The sequence below is a fragment of the Ovis canadensis genome, chromosome 2 (assembly GCF_042477335.2).
Source record: "Ovis canadensis isolate MfBH-ARS-UI-01 breed Bighorn chromosome 2, ARS-UI_OviCan_v2, whole genome shotgun sequence".
Lineage (NCBI taxonomy): Eukaryota > Metazoa > Chordata > Mammalia > Artiodactyla > Bovidae > Ovis > Ovis canadensis.
The window spans coordinates 250,914,035-250,932,461 of record NC_091246.1 but is presented as its reverse complement, the minus strand read 5'-3'; the positions used below and the strand labels follow the sequence as shown (position 1 = coordinate 250,932,461).

At 39.7% G+C, this 18,427-nt stretch overlaps 1 protein-coding gene across 32 annotated transcripts in view; it reads right to left on the bottom strand.

Annotated features, from left to right (window-relative positions):
- EIF4G3 (eukaryotic translation initiation factor 4 gamma 3) overlaps positions 1-18,427 on the bottom strand; it is a 355,715-nt gene that overhangs the window by 183,890 nt on the left and 153,398 nt on the right. For 13 of the 32 annotated variants that reach the window (XM_069579156.1, XM_069579124.1, XM_069579129.1 and 10 more), the window contains one exon: positions 1,238-1,283. The exons of the other annotated variants lie outside the window; for them this stretch is intronic. In XM_069579156.1, coding sequence (XP_069435257.1) covers positions 1,238-1,283 — 46 coding nt within the window. The remainder of the gene's footprint in view (positions 1-1,237; positions 1,284-18,427) is intronic. 32 annotated transcript variants of the gene reach the window in all.

Below are 18,427 nucleotides of genomic sequence, written 5' to 3'. Positions count from 1 at the left end.
GTCTTTTTAATATACTGTGTGACCAATGAGAGAACAAAACACTTTCACAGTATACTGGGGTTAGATGGTTGTATCAAGAAAAAGTATTTATAAGATTGTTTAAGTAACAAGTTGAATTAGATGCTTTTTCAAAGTAGTGCCGTTTTTCACTTGAAAGAATAAATAACAGCCAAACTACATTTACCCAGACTTTGATACATGACAGACAGTCTATTGAAAAAGAACAAAGTGAGCTTGTCACAAAGAACATTGAAAGTACTTGTTACCAATGATAAAATTCAACCTTTCAAATGAAAATTCAAATTTTAGAAAATGTGTAACTGTCAGCACATTCCCAACATGTAGACTTTCCAGATGAGAATCTGTTTTTTAAATATTGTATAATAAACAGTATGTGAAATATCTACATAACTCAGTCAACCAATATTTTTCAAATGACCCATACACGATCATATACAAAACACACAAATGAAATAATCAACTCAAGTGCAAGATGGACTAACAGATTTTAACGTAACAGAGCACTAGAAGTTCACTAATATGATTCAGATTCCATATTGCAACTAACGTTTAAGAAACTATCGCTTTCAGTTTCTGAGAAAGCTGTATAAAGTACGCCTGCCTCCCTTTCCCAATCACAGGCCTGTGAAGACTCTTTTCTCATGGACTTCAACTGAAATAACACTGTATGTAACAGATTGAGGGCAGACGTAGACACAATTGCAGTAACTTCTACTAAGCCAGACACTTAAAAATCTGCAACGCTTTGAATAATACAATCCTGCTCATCAACTTTATTTTGGAAAACATTTTTTCATAAAAATAGATTTATTCATGCTTACAAACTAGGTTTATTTGAAAATTCTTCAGTTTTAAATTTTAATACAATATTAACAAATGTAAAACAAAAAATATTTAGAAATCCAAAAATTTTTATTTACGTGTATAAAGAAGTCTTAAACCAGAAAGTTTGAGAACACTGACTCAGATAAAGGCTAGAACAGAAAGGGATCTTCCTTTACTTCTTGCAAATAAAATGTTAAACATGCATATTGCTTCCCTATCCTGAAGTTTCTTCCTCAAAACTAAACTTTTCCACATTAATGCGGTTTACTGTGAACCTAAAATAATTTCCATCCATACTGTTTCCAGGAACACTGAGCTCCACATAACCACATTCAAAAGAACATGAAATATAGTGGTGTTTTTCTCTGTTTCTCCCTGCCTCAACCCTTACCTGGTCCGGCACAATCTGGAGGAAGACATCCAATTCCCAGCTCCTCCTTTAAGACAGAAAGAAAAGGGCTTAACTGGCTTGCACCATTCTGGCTTGCCTGGAGTTGGCCTGAGGGGGCTGGCTTCTGTCCCCTGACTCAGAGCACTGACAGGGGCAGTAGCATGGCATGGGTATAAGTCTGGGTTGCTGAAAGGAGTGGCACCTGCTGAATACATGAAGGACATTCAGACCTGCAGGCACCTGGGCAAGAGGTGATACAGAAGGACACAACAGAAACGGAACACTTAAGGCCCTCAGAAGGAGGCAGGGTCAGACTGACAAACCACAACATCAGAAGGAGCGTGTATCCTGTAGGACTGGGGGGAACCACACATGCAAGCCCAGGGAAGATGTGCGCACAGAAAACGCCCGAGAGGACCTTGAGCCTTTACTGGGCTGACAGCTGCTAGTCTTCCCCTGCGAGAAGCCAGTTTTCAACTTTACTGGATGGTACGTCTGTTTTTTCAAATGCTCAATTATCAACAGAAGATTACAGGCATATAAATAAATAGGGAAACATGGCACATTCAAAGGAACACAAGAAATCTCTAGAAACTGACCTTAAAGAGAGACAGACTGGGGAGTTACTTGACAAAGACATTAACACAATTGTCTTGAATATGCTCAGTTAACTACAGGAAAACACAGAAACCTAAAGAAAATTAGGAAAACAATATACAAACAAAATGAGGATATTAACAAATAAATAAAAACTGTAAAAACAAGTTTACAATCTCTGGAACAGAAAAATACAATTGGCTTTTAAAAATTCACTTGAAAAAGTCAACAGCAGATTCAAAGAGGCAGAAGAAAGAACTGGTGACCTTGAGGAAAAAAGCTTTGAAATTATATCAAGACTGAGAAGAAAAAATTTAAATATAATGAAAAAAAGTAAATAGAGCCTAAGGAACTTATAATAAGGGACCCAATCAAAAAACTAATATATGTGTTATAGAGAAGACAGTAAGGGTAGAGGGTTTATTTGAAAAAATCATGGCTGAAAATGTCCCAAATTTGAGGAAAGACAAGGACATACAAATAAAAGAGACTCAATGAAGTCTAAGTGAAATACATTATAATCAAACTCTTAGAGGGAAAGAAAAAAACACCTGCTAAATAAGAATTCTATATTGCACAAAAGTGTCCTTCAAACATGAGGGAGAAATTTCCAGATAAAACCTGAGGGAGTTCGTTCTCACAAGACTTTCCCTGCAAGAAATGTTAAAGAGAGTCTTTATGCTGGAAACAAAGGTACATAAAAAAATAACAAGAAGCCATACAGAACTAAGAAATTCTCCAGTAAAAGGAAATGCATGGGCATATTAAAAAACAACCTTTATTATTTTCCTTTTGACTCATAACTCCACTTATTATTACTTTATAGGACTTAAAAACATAGAAGAAATTATAAAGATATGCTAATGGATACATAATATATAATGATCCAATCTGTGACACCAATATGATAAAGTGAGAGGAGGCATAGGTGTAAAGAACTATTTGCAAGTAATTGAAGTAGTTATTAGCATAAAATAGAATGTTACAACTGTGGGATGTTACACGTACTCCCCACTGTGGCCAAAAAGCAAATATTTGTAGAATATATACGAAAGGAAATGAGAAGGGAATTAAAACATATCACTACATAAACAAATTAAATGAAAAGCAAGGTAATAAACGAATAAATGACTTAACACCACCACCAACAAAACAGAGCTCTAAGTCATGTGGGAAAAAAACCAAAATGGCAACCGTGAGTCGTTCTCTATCAGTAATTAATTTAAAGACAAGTAGATTAAACTCCTGGGTTTAATCCCTGGGTTGGGAAGATCCCCTGGAGGAGGGCATGGCAAACAACTCCAGTATTCCTGCCTCAAGAATCCCCATGGACAGAGGGCTACACTCCACGGGGTCACAAAGAGTAGGACACGACCACTCGGCCAAGCACAGCACAGATCAAACTCGTGTAACTGAAAGAAAGGTTGGCAGAATGGATTTCTAAAAAATAACATTCAATGACATACTGTCTACAAAAGATTCACTTTGGACCTTAAAACCCACAGATTGAAACTGAAAGAAGGAAAAAGATATTCCATGCAAAGTAACCAAACGGGGGCAGGGATAGCTATACTAACATCAGCCAAAGCACACATCAAGTAAGACTCTGTCACAAGAGACAAGGGCATTATACAGAGAAAATGTCAATTCACCAGCATATAGCACCTATAAACATCTGCTCATCAAGATCAGAGATTCTAAATTCACAAAGCACCCCCTGACAGAATTAAAGGGAAAAAATAGTTCTGCAATAAAAGGACGAGACTTCAAAGCCTCCTTTTCAATAATGGATAAAAGAACCTGAGTTGGAGGGGAGGGGAGAATCAGTAAATAGAACCAACTTGGCACTTCCCTGGTGGTCCAGTGGTTAAAAGTCTCCCTGCAATTGCAGGGAACATGGGTTCGACCCCTAGTCCAAGAATCTCCAACATGTCACAAAGCACCCAACCCACGTACGGCAACTACTAACACCAGTGAGCCTAAGCTGGACACCTCAACTCGAGAAACCGCAGCAGTGAGAAAGCTGTACACCAAGACAAAGAACAGCCGCCACTCGCCGCAACAGGAGAAGACCTGGCGCACAGCAATGAAGACCAGCACAGCACAACGTAACTAAATTAATCGATTAAGAAAAATGGAGGACTGAAACCAACAGCAGACCACCTGAATCTAAAAGACGCGGGCACTGCTGCGATCCGACACAGCAGACAGGCTTCCCTAAGTGCACACAGACTATTCTCCATGACACAGCGCATGCTGGGTCGCAAGATAATTTTCAATGGGTTTCTTACCCTACATTTTCTGATCACAATGGAATGAAAGTAGAAATCAATAGCAGATAGAAAATACAAAGATGTGAAAATTAAACAGTACAGTCTTCAATAACCAGTGAGTCAAAGAAGAACTCACAAAGGAAATTAGAAAATATCTTGAGACAAAAGAAAATGAAAAGACAACAAATCTAAATTTATGGGACGCAGCAAAGCTGCACTGAAAGGGAAATTTAACGGCTTCTGGTTCAAGATGGTGGAAAGAAGAAAACATGCTCTTCTCCTACGAGAACACCAAAATTGCAACTAGCTATTCAATAACCATCAACAGGAAGATGCTGGAACCCAACAAAAAAGATACCCCACGACCAAGACGAGAAGCTGCAGTGAGAAGGCAGGAGGGGTGTAATCACAATAAAACCAAATTCCATACCAGGTGGGGGGTGACCTACAAACTGGAGAACAATACTTTCAAAGAAATTATCCCGCTGTTATGAAGGTTCTGAGCCCCATGTCAGGCTTCCTAGCCTGGGGATCTGACAAAGGGCCTGGGAATTCCAAGGAAATCTGACCTTGAAGACCAGTGGGATTTGCTTACAGGACTTCCGGAGGACTGGGGAAAACAGAGACTCCAGCCTTGGATGGCACAAACACAATATTCTATGTACCAGGACCCAGGCGAAGGGAACAGAAACACCACTGAGACTGAACCAGATCTATGTACTAGTGCTGGAGGGTCTCCAGTGGAGGCACAGGTCAGCTCACCACAGGGATGGGGCGCTGGCAGCAGCGGTCCTGGAAGATGACCCTTGGCATGAGTCCTCTTGGAGATCACCATTATCTCTACAATGGAGCCCACAGACCTAAGGACTGGCCAAAAAAATACCAGGGAGGGAGCACAACCCCACCCATCAGAAGGTAACTGGATTAAAGCTGTACCAAGCAAGGCCCTGCCCAACGGAGCAGGACCCAGTTTTTCTCACTGCCAGTCCCTCCCAACAGGAAGCTTACACAAGCCTCTCAGCTTTCTCCATCAGAAGGCAGACAGAAGAGACAGAAGAAGTACAATCCTACAATGACTAAAACAAAATCATATTACAGAAAGTTAACTAGCATGAAAAAGCAGAAAGTTATGTCCCAGATGAAGGAGCAAGATAAAACCCCAGGAGCTGACTATGGCTCAGATCATGAACTACTTATTGCCAATTCAGACTTAAATTGAAGAAAGTAGGGAAAACCACTAGACCATTCAGGTATGACCTAAACCAAATCACTTATGATTATACAGTAGAAGTGAGAAATAGATTTAAGGGACTAGATCTGATAGATAGAGTGCCTGATGAACTATGGATGGAGGTTCGTGACATTGTACAGGAGACAGTGATCAAGACCATCCCCGTGGAAAAGAAATGCAAAAAAGCAAAATGACTGTCTGAGAAGGCCTTACAAATAGCTGTTAAAAAGAAGAGAAGGTAAGGCAAAAGAGAAAAGGAAAGATATTTCCATTTGAATGCAGAACTCCAAAGAATAGCAAGGAGAGATAAGAAAGCCTTCCTCAGCAATCAATGCAAAGAAATAGAGGAAAACAACAGAATGGGAAAGACTAGAGAGCTCTTCAAGAAAATTAGAGATACCAAGTTAACATTTCATGCGAAGATGGGCTCGATAAAGGACAGAAATGGTCTGGACCTAACAGAAGCAGAAGATATTAAGAAGAGGTGGCAAGAATACACAGAAGAACTGTACAAAAAAGATCTTCACGACTCACATAATCACGATGGTGTGATCACTCACCTAGAGCTAGACATCCTGCAATGTGAAGTCAAGCGGGCCTTTGAAAGCATCACTACAAACAAAGCTAGTGGAGGTGATGGAATTCCAGTCGAGCTCTTTCAAATACTGAAAGATGATGCTGTGAAAGTGTTGCACTCCATATGCCAGCAAATTTGGAAAACTCAACAGTGTTTTGGACTGGACTAGGAAAACCACAGGACTGGAAAAGGTCAGTTTTCATTCCAATTCCAAAGAAAGGCAATGCCAAAGAATGCTCAAACTACTGCACAATTGCACTCATCTCACATGCTAGTAAAGTAATGCTCAAAATTCTCCAAGCCCGGCTTCAGCAATACATGAACTGTGAACTCCCTGATGTTCAAGCTGGTTGTAGAAAAGGCAGAGGAACCAGAGATCAAATTGCCAACATCCGCTGGATCATGGAAAAAGCAAGAGAGTTCAAGAAAAACATCTACTTCTGCTTTACTGACTATGCCAAAGCCTTTGACTGTGTGGATCACAATCAACCTTGGAAAATTCTGAAAGAGATGGGAATACCAGACCACCTAACCTGCCTCTTGAGAAACCTGTATGCAGGTCAGGAAGCAACAGTTAGAACTGGACATGGAACAACAGACTGGTTCCAAATAGGAAAAGGAGTATGTCAAGGCTGTATATTGTCACCCTGTTTATTGAACTTCTATGCAGAGTACATCATGAGAAACGCTGGGCTAGAAGAAGCACAAGCTGGAATCAAGATTGCCAGGAGAAATGTCAATAATCTCAGATATGCAGATGACGCCACCCTTATGGCAGAAAGTGAAGAGGAACTAAAAAGCCTCTTGATGAAAGTGAAAGAGGAGAGTGAAAAAGTTGGCTTAAAGCTCAGCATTCAGCAAACGAAGATCATGGCATCCGGTCCCATCACTTCATGGGAAACAGATGGGGAAACAGTGGAAACAGTGTCAGACTTTATTTTTTGGGGCTCCAAAACCACAGCAGATGGTGACTGCAGCCATGAAATTAAAAGAGGCTTACTCCTTGGAAGAAAAGTTATGACCAACCTAGATAGCATATTCAAAAGCAGAGACATTACTTTGCCAACAAAGGTCCGTCTAGTCAAGGCTATGGTTTTTCCAGTGGTCATGTATAGATGCGAGAGTTGGACTGTGAAGAAAGCTGAGCGTCGAAGAATTGATGCTTTTGAACTGTGGTGTTGGAGAAGACTCCTGAGAGTCCCTTGGACTGCAAGGAGATCCAGCCAATCCATTCTAAAGGAGATCAACCCTGGGCGTTCTTTGGAAGGAATGATGTTAAAGCTGAAACTCCAGTACTCTGGCCACCTCATGCAAAGAGCTGACTCATTGGAAAAGACTCTGATGCTGGGAGGGATTGGGGGCAGGAGGAGAAGAGGACGACAGAGGATGAGATGGCTGGATGGCAACACTGACTCAATGGACATGAGTCTGACTGAACTCCGGGAGTTGGTGATGGACAGGGAGGCCTGGTGTGCTGTGATTCATGGGGGACACGACTGAGCGACTGAACTGAACCGAACTGATTTCATTTTGAGGTACTTAAACTAGTCAGATTTAAAGACAGAAAATGGAACGGCTGCTGCCCAGTGGTAGGGGAAGGGGGGTTTGGTGGCTATAATTTAATTGGTACAGAGTTTCAGCTGTACAAGATAAAGGAGTTCTTGAGATAAATAGTACTGATATTGCACAAATATGTGGATGTAAGTAATACCTTGAACTGTACACTTTTAAATAGTTGAGATAGCAAATATTCTATGTATTTAACATTAACACAATTTTTTTAAAATATAAGTATCAAAAAACATCACAAAGTCTAATCACAAGTTTGTTTCAACAGCATACATTCAACATCATCAATTAGTTGTCTGACTAATACGAATCTCTCCACATATACTTAAATATACCTGTATCTTATTTGTATCTTGTTGAATTCTAAGTGATACTTGATCAAATAGACCTCTCTGAACATAGATAACTTGATATGGCACTGTAATCCACCCAGAACTCATGAAGGGTAGCTAGTTATAAAAGAAATCACCTTATACAGATTTGAAATAATCATTTATCAGTCTGCACAACACACAATGACTTTGATATATTTCAGTGATGGGAAAGCCCAAGGTCTTATAATTTATTTCCAAGAAAGGAGAGTAACAAAGAGAATGAGACCCAGGCAGAGTATACATGTAACTATGTCATAGAGAGGTATTAACTGAAAATAAAACAAAATTCCCCCTACTCCACCGGACATCTTCAATAAACAGTACTACAGGAAACAGCCCAGATAACATTAATTCTGAGAAACAACCGATTTTTCACTTATATGGAATAACAAATAGCCAATTCAATTGCTGGAGTTACTTTCAGATGGTGTTCAAGTCAGGCTCCATTTATATGGACTAAATTAGAAGGTATGTATATTAAAACACCATTTTAGGTACATTAAATTCCTAACGACTACACCAACTAAAAGGATGCTAAAATAGAAATCCCAGTAAATGTTCAAAATAAAAACAAATCCTCTCATGCTTGCTTAATATCTTCTGAAACACAGAATTAAAGATTAAAACAGTACAATAATTGTTTAATTCACAATTTACTTTATTCATCCACCATAAAAAGCTGTGTATTTCCCACTTTATATGTAGTATGAAGCACTGTATAAGCAATATAATCCTATGGACTACTAGACCTAATCAAATATTCGTACATAGTTAAACATTATTGTAAACAGAATGCTGGCACTTATTTCTTCTTAATGAATCCATTTTCCTTTTGAAATAATCTGACTCAAGTTCACATGCTGCACTTCGAAGACAAACATTCCAAATGTCAAAAAGAATAAATCATAGTGACTCATTGCTTCCCAGATAAATGAGCAGATTATGATTACTAGATATGTTCAGGCTTCCCAGGGCTTTCTCTTTCAGAGCCATGCATATAAATAGGTACACAGGGTAATAATAATCACATTTCACACACTGGAGGACTCAATTACAGTAACCGGTGGTGCAAATCCTGAGTACAAGGTAAGCAAACTCAAGAAAATCAAAGTAAAACTACTAATATCATAATTTAATATTAAAGAAATCTAGCAAAATACACATCATTACTGTTCCTATGTCAGAAAGGCATTTGTTTTTTAACTTCAGAAAAAGGAACAGTTCCTATATAGAAAATTAGAACATGAACACATCAATGATGGCCCTGAAACAGCCAAAATGAGTATATATTCATAAAACAAGCTAAAATGTAACTGTGCAGAATTATTTTCTGGACAATTAGAAGTTTATCTTCTTTCCCTAACCTTTCATTTAAATACCAAACTTTTGATCTTTACACTTAAAGAAGTGAAATAGTACTGGCCAGCTATAACATTCAGTTATCTATAATGCAAAACACTCTTTGGTGTCACTCTGATGATTTTTTAAGGACACTACATGAAAATTCCCTACAAGTTATTTTTAGACCATCACTGGCCTGGTTAAATAAACACTGCCCCTGCCAGGTAATGTGACTCCCCTAGCACTTACTCTGCTGATAATAAACAGACATCACACACACACTCACATGAGACAGGTTTAGGAAACAGCTGAGTCACCTGCCAAAGGGCTTGCTGCTGCCAGTGCCTCAGGGGAACTTTCTGTCTCCCCGCAACACTGGCTGCTTCCCCTATCTGCAGTAGCAAATAACAATTCCCTTATACTTCAGTAATACCAAGCAGTTAAGGACAAAACTCATTTTAGGAATCCCACAGCTCTAGCCCCACCCCAAAGAACACACCAAGAATTTCTGACAACAGTGACAGAAAAACAAAGAAAAGCAAAAATAGGAAGCTAATTAGGTTGGCAAACTTCATCCCAATTAGGCCAGTTTACTCTGGAGACAAATGTATCACTCCAGTTAACAGGGAGAAACTTAACCACTGCACTATTCACAGAGCTGCTTTTTTGTGACACTATCAACACAATCAAAAGAAGAGAGGTCAAAGGCCAAAGAGAAAAGGAAAGATAAACCCACGTGAATGCTGACCAAAATACTAAGGAGAGATAAGAAAGCCTTCCTCAGTGCAAAGAGATAGAGGAAAACAATAGAATGAGAAAGACTAGAGATCTCTTCAAGAAAATCAGAGAAACCAAGGGAACATTTCATGCAAAGATGGGCACAATAAAGGACAGAAACAGTATGGACCTAACAGAAGCAGAAGATACTAAGAAGAGGTGGCAAGAATACACAGAAGAACTGTACAAAAAAGATCTTTATGACCCAGATAACCACAATGGGTGTGATCATTCACCTAGAGCCAGACACCCTAGAATGCAAAGTCAAGAAGGCCTTAGGAAGCATCACTACCAACAAAGCTAGCAGAGATGATGGAATTCCAGTTGAGCTATTTCAAATCCTAAAAGATGATGCTGTGAAAGTGGTGCACTCAATATGCCAGCAAATTTGGAAACTCAGCAATGGCCACAAGACTGGAAAAGGTCAGTTTTCACTCCAAGCCCAAAGAAAGGCGATGCCAAAGAATGTTCAAACTACTGCACAACTGCACTCTTCTCACATACTAGCAAAATAACGCTGAAAATTCTCCAAGCCAGGCTTCAACAGTACATGAATCATGAACTTCCAAATGTTCAAGGTGGATTGAGAAAAGGCAGAGGAACCAGAGATCAAATTGCCAGCATCTGCTGGATCATTGAAAAAGCAAGAGAGTTCAAGAAAAACATCTACTTCTGCTTTATTGACTATGCCAAAGCCTTTGACTGTGTGGATCACAATTAACTGTGGAAAATTCTGAAAGAGATGGGAATACCGGACCACCTGGCCTGCCTCCTGAGAAATCTGTATGCAGGTGAAGAAGCAACAGTTAGAACTGGACATGGAACAACAGACTGGTTTCAAATTGGGAAAGGAGTATGTCAAGGCTGTCTATTATCACCCTGCTTATTTAACTTATATGCAGAGTACATCATGAGAAATGCCAGACTAGATGAAGTACAAGCTGGAATCAAGAATGCTAGGAGAAATACCAATCACCTCAGACATGCAGATGACATCACCCTTATGGCAGAAAGCAAAGAAGAACCAAAGAGCCTCTCTATGAAAGTGAAAGAGGAGAGTGTAAAAGTTGGCGTAAAACTCAATATTCAGAAAACTAAGATCATGGTGTTTGGTCCCATAAATTCATGGCAAATAAATGGGGAAACAATGGAAACAGTGAGAGACTTTATTCTGGGGGGCTCTAAAATCACTGCAGATGGTGACGCTTGCTCCTTGGAAGAAAAGTTATGACCAACCTAGACAGCAAATTACAAAGCAGAGATATTACTTTGCCAACAAAGATCTGTCCAGTCAAAGCTATGGTTTTCTCAGTAGTCATGTATGGATGTGAGATTTGGACTATAAAGAAAGCTGAGCACTGAAAAATTGATGCTTTTGAATTGTGGTGCTGGAGAAGACTTTTAAGAGTCCCTTGGACTGCAAGGAGATCCAACCAGTCCATCCTATAAAGGAAATCAGTCCTGAATATTCACTGGAAGCACTGATGCTGAAGATGAAAACTCCAATCCTTTGGCCACCTGATGCGAAGAACCGACTCATTGGAAAAGACCCCGATGCTGCAAAACATTGAAGGCAGGAGGAGAAGGGGACGACACAGGATGAGACGGTTGGATGGCATCACTGACGCAATGGACATGAGTCTCCAGGAGTTGGTGATGGACAAGGAAGACTGGCGTGCTGCAGTCCATGAGGTATCAGAGTCAGACACGACTGAGCGACTGAACTGAACTTGATCAATACAATCCCCCTGGGTTTTCTTCCAAAAATGAAAATGAAAGTCGCTCAGTCGTGTCTGACTCCTTGAAACCCCCTGGACTATACAGTCCACGGAATTCTCCAGGTCAGAATACTGCAGTGGCTAGCTTTTCCCTTCTCCAAGTGATCTTTCAACCCAGGGATCAAACCCAGGTCTCCCGCGTTGCAGGTGCATTCTTTACCAGATGAGCCACAAGGGAAGCCCAAGAATACCTGAGTGGGTAGCTTATCCCTGCTCAAGCGGATCTTCCCATCCCAGGAATTGAACCGGGGTCTCATGCACTGCAGGTGGATTGTTTACCAACTGAGCTCTCAGGAAAGCCCCAAGGGAAGCCCTTTCTTCCCAAAGTATCCCTGAATGACACAGTCTATGTTCTTGACTTCAAACAACAAGGCCTCCAATCAAAACTGCTTTAGATTTTCTTTTTTTTGATGTTAGTTAACTAGCAGTATCATCAATGAAAGACAATACCTCTCACACCATATATTTTAAAATGCAGTAGCATCGACAGATGTCCTAATGACAAAGCTCATAAAGACATGGTTCCTGTGTTTAAGGAACTGATAACTTACCTAACAACTATAACAGAGTACAGCAAGTGCTTTAAAGAGTATGAGCAACATGGCAAGACGCAAAGCAAAAACTGATTAATTCTTCCCGGGAGAAGATTTCCAGAGAACCTCCACATCAGAGATCAACAAGGGATGGGGAAGCAGGAAGGGAAGTCGGCCACATGAGGAGAGGAGCACCACGTGGGCACGAAACAAAGAATACAACAGAAGCACGAAAACCGGGAAACTGGAAAAGCCGGGGAAAGCCTGCTGAAGTCTGAAAAGGTCAGGGATGCCAACACCTACAAGTAGGTGAGCCGGGGGGGGGGGGGGGGGGGGGGGGCAGAGAATTAGATTAGGGCTGAACCGCTGAGCTAAAGAGGTTATGTCAGGATAGGAAAGGACTTAAACTTGAAAGGAATCCAGGATACGCCGAACACGGAAGTGGTATCATTAGATTTGTTTAGTGAAAATAACTGCCATGATAATAGGGAGTACTAGAGAAAAGGACCTGTGTCAGGGTTCCTAGTCAGGGAACACTCTAATAGTCCAGGTACATGCTGATCAGGACTTAGTCTACCACAATGAATCTAGACAAAGGAGGCCTACTTTAAAATGACTGGTATACCGATGGCAAGACTTTCTAAGTAACTAGACTTAAGTGGTAAGGAAGCACCAAAGAGCCAAAAATGAGGTGGCCCAGGCCACCTCTCAGACCTCAAGTCATCTCCCACTGCTCTCTTGCCACGTTAGCCTTACTTATTTCACTCAAACATATCAAGTTTTTTTCTCTTAATGTCTTTGCATTAGCTGTTTTCTCTGCTTTGGATGAAAATATGATCGATTCAATTGTATCATACTGATTTTAATTATCACAGAAAACCCCAAGTATAAAAGCATACAGAGTAATCAGACATGTATCGCGCCTACTTGTGGTTAGCAACGTAAAACTAACTCCTTGCAATGGGAATGGATGGGGTCATCAAGGGTAGAGGACGAAATGACAAAAAGTCATTTGAAACAAATGTTTGAGACAGGCAAAATGAAAATAAATCTTTAAAGCAGGAAGATATAGTTTCTGAAGGATGAAACGCAAACTCTCGTTATTCGGAGTCTGTTTACTATAAAGCACAGATTTACTTTAATTACACAAAACCTCTATGAAGTAAATCATTTTAAAAATGAGAAAACATGCTCTGAGGAAATAAAGTAACTTGCCACAAGTCACATACAGAAGGGCTAATGCAGAATGTGAATCTCAATCTCAATGAAATAGAAGGAAACCAATACAAGAGGTGAAACAAAGTAAGATTTAATGTAACAATCAGGATAAAGACCAAAGCTGCTGTTGTTCGGTTGCTCAGTAGTGTCCAACTCTGCAATCCCATGGACTTCAACATGCCAGGCTTCCGTATCCTTCACTGTCTCCCAAAGTTTGAACAAACTCATGTCCACTGATCTGGCAATGCTACCCAACCATCTCATCCTCAACTAAAAACAGAGTTGCCATATCATCCAGTAGGGTTGACTTCGACCTGAATGAGAGCCCAGAACTTTTATAAAGTGGAAAAGAGGGGAAGAGATGGCAGGCCTGGAACGCAGTCCCAGAAAGGCATCCACCACGCTTGAGAACAAAGATGTGAATTTCCAGACAAGACACTGGAGTAAATTCTTAAAGACATGGAAATACCAGAGTACCTTACCTGCCTCCTGAGAAACCTATATGCAGGTCAAGAAGCAACATTTAGAAACAGACATGGAACAATGGACTCGTTCAAAATTGTGAAAGAAGTACATCAAGCCTATGTATCATAACCCTGCTTATTTAACTTTTACGCAGAGTACATAATTGAAAACACTGGACTGGATGAAGCACAAGCTGGAATCAAGATTGCCGGGAGAAATATCAGTAACCTCAAATATGCAGATGACACCATCCTTATGGCTGAAAGTGAAGAGAAATTAAAGAGTCTCTTGATGAAAGTGAAAAACGAGTGAAAAAGTTGGCTTAAAACTCAACATTCAAAAAATGAAGATCATGGCATCTGGTCCCATCACTTCACTTCATGGCAAATAGATGGGGAAACAATGGAAACAGTGACAGACTTTCTTGCACTCCAAAAATCACTGTGGACGGTGACTGCAGCCATGAAATTAAGATGCCTGCTCCCTGCAAAAAAAGTTATGACTAACCTAGACAGCACATTAAAGAGCAGAGACATTACTTTACCTACAAAGGTCCAAACAGTCAAAGCTATGCTTTTTCAAATAGTCACGTATGCATAAGAGCCTTGGATCATAAAGAAGGCCGAGCACCGAAGAACTGATGCTTTGAACTGTGGGGTTGGAGAAGACTCTTGAGAGTCCCTTGGACTGCAAGGAGATGAAACCAGTGAATCCTAAAGGAAATCAACCCTGAATATTCATTGGAAGGACTGATGCTGAACCTGAAGCTCCAATACATTGGCCACCTGATGCGAAGAACTAATTGGAAAGGACCCTGATGCTGGGAAAGACTGAAGGCAGGAGGAGAAGGGGACGACAGAGGATGAGATGGATGGATAGCATCACTGACTCAATGGACATTTGAGCAAGTTCCAGGAGATGGTGATGGACAGGGAGGCCTGGTGTGCTGCAGTTCACGTGGTTACAAAGGGTTGGACACGACAGAGCAACTGAACCGAACTGATGATCTAGTAACCCCCTTCCTGGTTACATATCTGGAGAAAATTTTAATTTGTAAAGATACATGGCACCTCAATATTCACTCACTGCAGCACTACTGAAAATAGCCAAGACATGAAAGCAACTCTAGGGCCTATCAACAGATGACTGGATTAAGAAGCTGTGAGACAGATACAGATATAGATATCTCACTCAGACATAAAAGAAATGAAATAATGCTATTTGCAGCAACATGGATGGACCTAGAGATTACCATACTAAGTGAACTAAGTTAGAAAGAGAAAGGCAAATACCGTATGGTATCACTCACGTGTGGAATCTAAAATATTACACAAATGGAGTTATGGCTAAATTAACAGTTTGGGATTAGCAGATACAAACTACGGTATATAAAGCAGATAAACAACAAAGATCTACTATATAGTTCAGGGAACTATATTCAGTATCCTATAATAAACCATAATAGAAAAGAATATAAATACATATATTTATATATATATACACATTGGCTTCCCTGGTGGCTCAGCGGTAAAGAGCCTGCCTGCCAACGCAAGAGCCGCAGGAGACACAGGTTTGGGAAGATCCCCTGGAGAAGGGTATGGCAACCCACTCCAGTATTCTTGCCTGGAAAATCCCATGGACAGAGGAGTCTGGCAGGCTACTGTCCATGGGCTCACAGTCAGACACGACTGAGCGGCAGCACACACACATACACACGTAATTATATACACACACACAGATATAGAGAACTGAATCATTTTGATGCACATCAGGAACTAATAAAATAATAAACTATAAATCAACTATACTTCCATAAAAATTTTAAAAATTTAAAAATATATTTGGGTCTATTGCTAAACATGCCACACTGGAAAATTAACTATGAGGAAAATATGTCTTTAGGAATTAGGGAATGTATTCATAAATTTTCCAGTAACAGATGATTGATACTTGTTTAATGCTACAAGAAATAAGGGAACACAACTTTAAATGCAAGGCAAGATGGATGTGTATTTTCAGTTTAAAAAGTAATGAGGAATACATTTTGCTGAGAAAAAGAAAGCAATTTTGTTGTAAAGAGGGGCTGATTGTTTCAGAACTGGAAAGAGTAAATATAGGACAAGAATATAGGACAAAAGAATTCTTTGGAAAAAAAAAAGGAGATTTATGTGTGGTCAAGCTGGCTAAATATTACAAGGCCTTTAAGAATAAGCTTTAAAATCAGTGGCATATTTATATAAAACTAAAACCTAATTTACTTTCATTTTCATTTCCTAAAAGAACAGTCTTTTTGGAATTATTGGTTTGCTCCTGAGAAAAAGATTGTGGAAGTCTTTTAACTTATCTTTAATTAACCTCCTTAGAAACAAAAATTTATAGTTTACCAAAATTATTTTGTTTTATGCTTAACCATTTAAGTCTTTGCATATTAAAGAAAATTAAATCTTCTCAATATTAAAAGAGCTAAGTTTCCCTTACAACTATGTAACCTTCTGTATTTGCCTTTGAAATCTTTTATTATTACATTAGTCAAACAGATAACTAAGTATCATTTCATTGTGATCTATGGTCCTGCTTGATCTAACATCTAAAACCTTTGGCATGCCACAACTAAGACCTGGCACAGTCAAGTGAATTACCAAATAAAAACATTTTTTTTAAACCTATTGATATTTTTAAAACACTTCTCAAAAATCAGGAAGGTCTTCATTTAGAAATGAAGTCTTTCACTGTGTGTCTGTTTACTTGAAACAACTTTAGGTTCTCCCAGAGGACACTGGAGAATCTAACAGGATTTGTCTCTCAGCTGGTATTCTGTTGAATAAATCGGTCTTATCTGATATATTAAGTAAGCTGATCACATAAATTGATATATATTGACAAATTATATAGGAGGCTTGTCATATAAGAAGGACTACTGAATCTTTTTACCTTATTTGTAAAGGTGTATATAAGTATTCAAAACTAGATCAAATTCCTGAATTCTAAGATGACCTGATACAATGTTATCAGTCAATTTTTAAATGTATATCACAGAAGTAAGGAATTTCATTCTTAATCTCATTATAATGAACTCATCAGACCTTTAATATGGTTTTTTTCATGTCTGCAATTTCTAGGCAGTTACTGGTTTATTCTAATGCTTTTGGAAACATTTCATCTTTAAAGAGGGAAAGGACTCTGACAGGTATTCAGGAATACAGTTTTTTGATGACTCTAATGTCGTTAGATTGAACAGTGTAAGGATTTCTAAAACCCTAATTTAAAGCCGACCGCTTTCATGTTTTGTTTTCCCCATGTTTAGAGTCTTCTTTATTTTTACTCTTCTCCTTTAAGTGATCTATAATTTATTTACAGAAATTTGATCAAATGTATCCTGACAACAAAGGTTGAAGAATTTATTTTTTTCTCCCTATTTGGTTCCCCCCTAAAGTCTGAAACTCTTATTAAATATTCCTGTTTTTCATTACAACATATATATTTGCAGAGATTTTAGTGGAGTCTACTCTCCTTGTAACAGGATGCCTGCAGCACCTAAGTCCTGCTTCTTTTGATCCACAATGGATAAAGGGAGACACAGTTCCAGGTTGTAAAGGTCTAATTGCTTCCATTAAAAATAACTGTTTCTGTGGTAGAGAACTCATTTCACAGCGCAGTTACGGGAGGAAAGAAATGTATCACATTTTACAACCTGAAGATCATGAGAATGGAAAAGACACCTCCAAAAGGGCTCTCCAGCCTCACAAGAAGGACTGCTATCAGATACTGTGGACTAATCTTCACGCTGCCACACTGCAGGGAACAGAATCCTGGATCCAGGTACAGCACCAGAGGAAGGCATCAAACCCCAAATGGCCCTGCACACCGTCTGACAACTTGAACATAAAGCCCACTAGGGCTTCAAGCAGACGGCATCTGAGGGTGACAGCTTTCCCAAGAAGTCCGAACTAGGCCTATATACCTTTCTCTCCAAGCTACCTCTTAACCTGCTTTTCTCCACGGCTATTTCATGGAATGACAATAATACCCAATGCCTGCAAATGGCAGAACCTCTCTGATTGCTGGATTTGCCACCAGAAACCTCAGTCCCTCCAAGATAGTAATGGCTCTTTGGTTTACCGTCTAGGTGATTTCACTGGGGTTCCCAAATTATTCCACAGTACCACCCTGGTGGCTCAGACGGTAAAGCGTCTGCCTGCAATGTGCGAGACCTGGGTTGGATTCCTGGGTTGGGAAGATCCCCTGGAGAAGGAAACGGCAATCCACTCCAGCACTCTTGCCTGGAAAATCCCATGGACGGAGGAGCCTGATAGGCTACAGCCCATGGGGTCGCAAAGAGTTGGACACGACTGAGGACTTCACTTTGACTTTTTCACTTTTGACCATTTCATACAGTCTTGGTGCTAAACTCTCCTAAACTTATTCGTTGCTTCAATTTGATCCAGTCCTGGAATAAG